This window comes from Crocodylus porosus, unplaced genomic scaffold (genome assembly GCF_001723895.1).
Source record: "Crocodylus porosus isolate Cpor-Errol unplaced genomic scaffold, CroPor_comp1, whole genome shotgun sequence".
Lineage (NCBI taxonomy): Eukaryota > Metazoa > Chordata > Crocodylia > Crocodylidae > Crocodylus > Crocodylus porosus.
The window spans coordinates 835,195-841,629 of NW_017728899.1; the positions used below are offsets into that span (position 1 = coordinate 835,195).

The 6,435-nt window shown below is 47.2% G+C and overlaps 1 protein-coding gene across 1 annotated transcript in view; it reads right to left on the bottom strand.

Annotated features, from left to right (window-relative positions):
- ERO1A (endoplasmic reticulum oxidoreductase 1 alpha) overlaps positions 1-6,435 on the bottom strand; it is a 26,504-nt gene that overhangs the window by 14,673 nt on the left and 5,396 nt on the right. Inside the window, exons 2-3 of the mRNA XM_019556592.1 lie at positions 2,229-2,348; positions 488-571 (exon numbers count right to left, since the gene is read on the bottom strand). Of these exons, the coding sequence (XP_019412137.1) occupies positions 488-571; positions 2,229-2,348 (204 nt within the window). The remainder of the gene's footprint in view (positions 1-487; positions 572-2,228; positions 2,349-6,435) is intronic.

The window sequence follows — 6,435 nt, forward strand, 5'->3', positions numbered from 1 at the left end:
CATAGAGGGGGAGGATCACCTCCCTGGACCTGCTCGAGATGCATCTGTGGATGCACGACAAGGTTGGCCTTCCTGACCGCGTCCCCACACTGCCGGCCCATGCTCATCTTGGAGTCCATGATGACTCCAAGATCCTTTTCTGCCTCTGTACTGACAAGGGAGTTCCCCAACCTGTAGGTATGGTGCTGGTTGTTCCTCCCCAAAGCCCATTAACTGAAGGGCATGGTTTTTAAGACTGCTTAATGCGCAGTTGCTTATTTTAATGCACATTAATTAAATAGCATGATTTTTTTTCAGTGATGCTTTAATACGCATTAAAATAGGCTTCCAGTATTGCAGTGCACATAGGAGCCTATACATTTTTGTACACTGTAGGGACTAGGAACGCTGGCGGTTGTGCTTGATTTCTGTCTGTGTCTTTCCCCTTGTCCTCTAAAAATTGTCTAGAGAACAAGAAACAGGTCAGTGAATGGCTCTTTGTACTTACAGACTTGCAAGGCTCCACTGCACAGTCCCTTATTCCACAGTGACTGTTGTCTGTCCAGAAAGGGCACGGCTTCTTTAGGTTGACCTGGAAAGGAAACATTGAATTGGCCATTACACCATCCCCAGAGCCAGGCCAGCTGTCTGAGCAGCAGCTTAATGTGAGAACCCTGGTCATCTTGGGAGTAGATGCAACTGCTAACTGCTTTAAATGGATCTTCTTTAGGCTGAGATTCACCTCTGTGCCCAGGCTTGAGCCTACACAACTTCTTCCAAGATCTCCTGGGATGCGAAGCCCATTGTGATGGCTCGCTGGCTAGGGATGAACTTCACCCCGAGGGAAAGCCTTCTAGAGGAAAAGTGTTAACCCCCCCACAATGTCCTCAGTTATGACAACCTGGGCAAAAGTCACCAGAACCACAGTTCTGCAAATCAGCCTTAATTTGACCAACAGACTGTAGGTTTCTGGGGCACCACTGAGTTTTCCTAACCAAAGTAAAATCTCATGTTTATGGCCCGTCTAATGTGCAACAGAGCCTCAAGTGACTCCTCTAAGAGCCCCTGCTCCAACTCAAAACACCGCCATCCACGTAGGACTCTTTTAACACAGACCTGGCATTTAACCATCTCATTAGAAAGGACAGCACTGGACAAAACAACGGCCTAATACTCATCCACCAAAATGAGACTGCACTGCCCTGGATGAATGCAGAACTGGGCCATCTCTGCTGGAGGAGAGAGGAAGGCTCTCTCTCACATCCACACAATCCCACCACTTCCAAAGAGGTTTCACGAGTACAAATGTTGGAAGAATTTGCTCAGAAAAAATAAATTTACTAAAGCTGTCAATTAGTGAGGGCTGACAGGCTGCTTATACACATGCTCCGGGGTGGGGAGGGGCTGTTTTAATCAGTGCGGTTCCCTGACAGCCACTCTAATTAAAACAGCTCACCATCACATGTATTAAGCACCTCATCCCTCCATGTTTTAAAATGGGGACACTTTGACTAAAGCTCATTCGGGAAGGCTTAGTTAAAGCACCACTGTGGCCATTTTAATGGGAGTAGCGGGGGCTTAATACATGCGATGGCAAAGCGACTTGCTCGCATTCCAATTAGAACGTGGAAGAGACTCAATTAATTGAGTCTGCTCGTTCTAATTAGCTCATCTATAGGCAGTCATAGTGACCAGCTCACTAGCGCACGTTCATGGCAGACTCTTTAGGAAACACAGATTCTTTTATCCAGCTTTTACCACAACAGATTAGATTTGCAAGCCTAGCTTAGCCACAAAAAAAGCTTCTTGCTTTGTCCAAGACCTTAAGAAAACAATAAAACACTTAAAAATTTCCCATTGTCCTTATTTGAAAACCAGGGTGCTTCAAATTAAGATTCCCCTGTGAAAATAAAAAGTAGAATTGAAAAAAAAACACTGGACGCAAGAATGCCTGAATTATAAAGACAGGGCACTGACAGTGCCTTGGTCCCTCTGTTTTACCTGTGACATTTCAGCCATTACACCTGGTAGTTGTGTCTGAGGGTAGTTCAAAAGCTTTTAAGCACCGGTTTGGCAAACACTTGTCTAGGACGGGAAAGATGAGGGTGATCGAGATGGCCTCCTGAGGTCCCTTCCAGCCCTCCCTTCCATAAGTCTCACTTGCAGGGATATTTTTAAAAAGCCCCACACATCACTTCTCTTGTTCTAACGTATTTCTGGCAACGAATACATTTGTCTGTGAAAAATACCTTGTAGTATTTAAAGTACTCGCTTTCCAGAAGCTTGTTCAATTGAGGAAAAAGCTTGTAGTTGTTAAAAGTGTCAATGGTTTCAACATCACAGGTGCAATCATCTAAGGAGCCAGTGACCTGTTGAATAAAACAAGATTATATGAGCAAAATACGGGATCTTTTAAAAAAAACATGCACAGTATCTTAATAGGGAATCTTAGTTCAAAGTTTCTACCCCCTTTTCCAGCAAGGCCACCTATCAGGTTTAGGCAGAAAGCAAAGCAGGGTGCCACCTTAGAAATTAACTGGTTAAGTTAGTTAAGTTTAACTGAATTAACCAGCATTAAACCCTGCTGTACTGTTCCTTCAACACATCACTGATGTCCTGCCTCACTCCTGCAGCTGTATAGCTCGGGGACTACACATCTGCTTGGAAGCATCCCTCGTCCAAAAACTCTTCCTCTCTGCAGCAGAGCTGACGTTTCATGAATGCTTCACTTTTATTTAACTGTAGGTTCTCACTAAACCTCTGAATCAAGTTTTCAATGCACATACTATTGTCCTATCTCTCTACTGACCACAAAACAAATACATTCCCTTTGTTACTTAGCACTTCTCTTTTATATGTATTTATATAAATATAAGGTATGCAAATATATAAAATGAAGTTTATATACACAAGGCACACATATACACATTATATATAATATGTGCGTGTATCTATATTATACACACATTGTATACCCACACACACACACTACATATGTACATTTTTATTCTATAAAATGCTAAGTAGCAAAGCCAGTGTATTTGTTTAATATAGCGATAGGACATTAGTACGTACATAACAAAAATTGGTTCAAAGGTTAATTGAGAGCCTACGTTTAAATAAAAGGGGAAGTAGTCATGAAGTGAGTGTGTGCGTGTGTGCGCGTGCCCCCACAAGATACTTCCTGTTCTCAGCTTCGAGAGGATCGTGGCAGTGGTGACTGTCTGCACCCTTAGATGACAGCTATCTCTGCTGTATTTCAGGCTTGGCAGAAAAGGCACAGGAGGCAGGGTGGAGCTGCACCTTTATAGACTAACCAAATAAGACATACATAGAGAGCCCAAGCTATTGTGAACCCGAGTTCACTTCATTAGATGCTGCAAAAAGGACAAGGTGTATAAAGTGGAGCGAGTGACTGCAATATAACAGGTCGGAAAGCAGGAGGGAGATGGAGGGGAAGCAGGAAGGGCTGATGCGAGCGGTATACAAACACAGGACCCACAGAAACGAGGAAAAGGCCCGGTCATTCCGAGGAAGCCGGGCGTTAGGATGGATTGAGCAATAACAGCATCACCCTTGGACCTCCCAGCAGCTAAAACAAGGTTTCATCATCTCAGGCAACACTTGTGCAGCTCTTCAGTTGACTGAATCAGAATCACAGACTCTCTGCTAGCCTCAAAGGTCAATCTGGCAGCACAGCCCTCAGCCCAAAGCCAGCACTGCTTGCATCAGTCCAAAGCAACAACAAGGTGGGAGCTATTTAAAAGCAGCTGTGGCCATGGTCTGCCCACACGTACACTGCCAGCTCCACAAGGAAGTTGTACAATGCCAGAGATGAGTAAATAGCGAGACAGTCACTTCCCTCTCCACAAGCACGGCTCAGGAGCAGTCCCCGGGCACTCGGCCCTTTGCATCTTGCTGTCTGGGACAGTGGATTTGGACAGGACAGTGCAACCTGTGGCAGTTCGGCATCCTCCAGTGTGAAGAGATGTTACAGTTTTGGCTGGTTCAAGGACTTACAGCCCAGAAAAAACAGCCGTAGTCCACGCTGCCAGTTTACAAAGCAAATATCCAGGCGATGCTTGTTAATTTGTTATAAGGGATCCTTTCCCTTTGCCCGTCACCTTTCACCAAAAGGCCGCAAATCCCCAGTGGTACCAATTCACACGCAGTGCTCTTTGTCTGGCGCCCACACTCCCAGGAGTGTCGCAGGCAAAGGAGAAGACAAAGAGAAGCGGAAAATCTCTACAGACCTTCACCATCAGCAGCGACTGCTGTGCCTTGCTGCACTGAGGTTCAAGCGACTGCCAGCTGGTGACACAGCATGGCACAATGAAGAGGGGCAGATCTACAGCAGCGGTCCTCCATCTTTGTGGGCTTGTGGGCCCCTTACCAGACTCGAGGCCTCGGAAAATGCCAGCTCTTAATTTTCCCCCTTTTGGACCATCACAAACCTCCGTGTGTTGCACTCCAAGTGCCAGCTGCATTCTCTGCCCTGCCTGCTCCGACAACTGCAACACAGCGCCAGCTCATTTGAAAAACCATCCTGGGGAAGGGGAAAGCACAACAAGGGATGCTGGTAGTCTACTACAGAAAGGATGCGGACAAATTGGACAGTCCGTGGAGAAAACAAAAATGGCCGGGTGGCTGCAACATCTGATGGATGAGGAGAGGCTGAGTTATTTAGTCTGCAGGAGAAGACGGAGGGGGATTGAATAGCAGCCGTCATCTCCCTGCAGGAGGGCTGCAAAGAGGATGCAGCTGGACTGGTCTCAAAGGGGACACATGACGGGACAAGGAGCAATGGGCTCTATTTGCAGCAAGGGAAGTTGAGGTTAGATATTAGGAAAAACTCTCACTAGGGGAGCAGTAAAACACTGGAACAGGTGACTCAACAAGGTTTTGGAGTCTCCACCCTTGGAGGTTTTTAAGACCCAGCTCAACAAAGCCTTCTCAGAAGCACTTGGGTAACGTGCCTTGCGCAATATCGAACAAAGCAGCTGGAGATGCCAGTGGCTCAGATGAACGCTCCTCACTCTCTTCCTCTGCCCTCCAAACGGCAGGAAAGGCATGAAACGCGTCCTTCTGGGATACAAGGTTAAACACCACGGGGCAAAATAACTGGAGCCCTTGGCCAACAGTCTTGGCCAGGCCCTGGTCATGCCTGAGGAAGGAGGAGTCACATTTATGACAAGTGCACTGGGTCTCAGGACTTTGGAAACGGCTCTTCTGACAGCAACTATCGAGACAGCTCAGCACAGCCTAGGCTTGCTGAGCTGAAGGGCAGGCAGAAGGCAGCAGAAGCCCTTGAAAAGCACCTTTCTTCATGCAGAAGGCAGAGCAGGGACTCCCCTTACAGACTTGCTGCAGCAGAGATGCAGAAACTTGGGTGAATCCCAGCTCACTTCATCAGCTGCTATTTTTTGGTCACATAACTGCAGCTCTTGCCCCAGGTTCTGCATTAATTTCTAAAGCTTCTCATCCCGCTACCGGATTTGTGTCACATGTAGCAGGGGGTGGCCTCATGTCACCACAAGGGAAACCGCAGGTACTGGTAGTTTGCATAGCAAGCAAGCACAGAAGTTACAGCACAGCACTCAAGCTTATCAGGCCATCTTACTTGGTCTTAAAAATCATTAACCTGCTCATCTACTTCCCCAGTCTGGCCCCATTTGCATTTCAAAATCTTCACCTGCTGCTTCCTTGGAAATGACATATTCTTCAGCCAAGGCAGGGGATGTCTCAGCTGTCTGCTCAGTTACTGCAGAGAAAAAGCTGGATAAAGAGAGCAGCGTAGGTGCCTTTCTAAGGGCATTCTGGTCTCACTGGCATCCTTGTAAGATATCACATCTGCATATCAGTGCTCCAAGCAGCATCCGCACCTAATATTGTTTGTATTAAACTTCCTCTTGGCCACTTTAAACACCAGTTCAGCCTGACCCGTTTTAGCCAACGATGTGGCTGGTGCTCCCTTCGGGCATGGTGGCCTTCTGAAATTTTCCGGAAGCCACGGAGAGAAGCAATATGGATACCTACTGCAGCTTGGTTCAGAATAGCATTAGGGCAAAGCTGAGCCATGCAGCAATGCACTACACATTGGCAGGGGTTGTGTAGGCACACAGAGTCCTACAGCAAAACTGTGGATCGAGTCAATGGCTGGATGTCTAGCTGGCAGCTGGTATCAAGCAGAGGGCTCCAGGGGTTGATACCGGGGCCAGTTTTGTTCAATATGTTCATCAGTGACCAGGAAGATGGCATGGAGCCCACCCTCAGCAGGTCTGCAGATGACACCAAGCTGGGAGGAGTTATAGATACACTGGAGGGGAGGCCTAGGATTCAGAGACCTCAGCAAATTGGAGGATGGGGCCAAAAGAAATCTCATGAGGTTCAACAAGGACAAGTGCAAAGTCCTGCACTTAGGACGGAGCAATCCCGTGCACCGGTGCAGACTGGGGG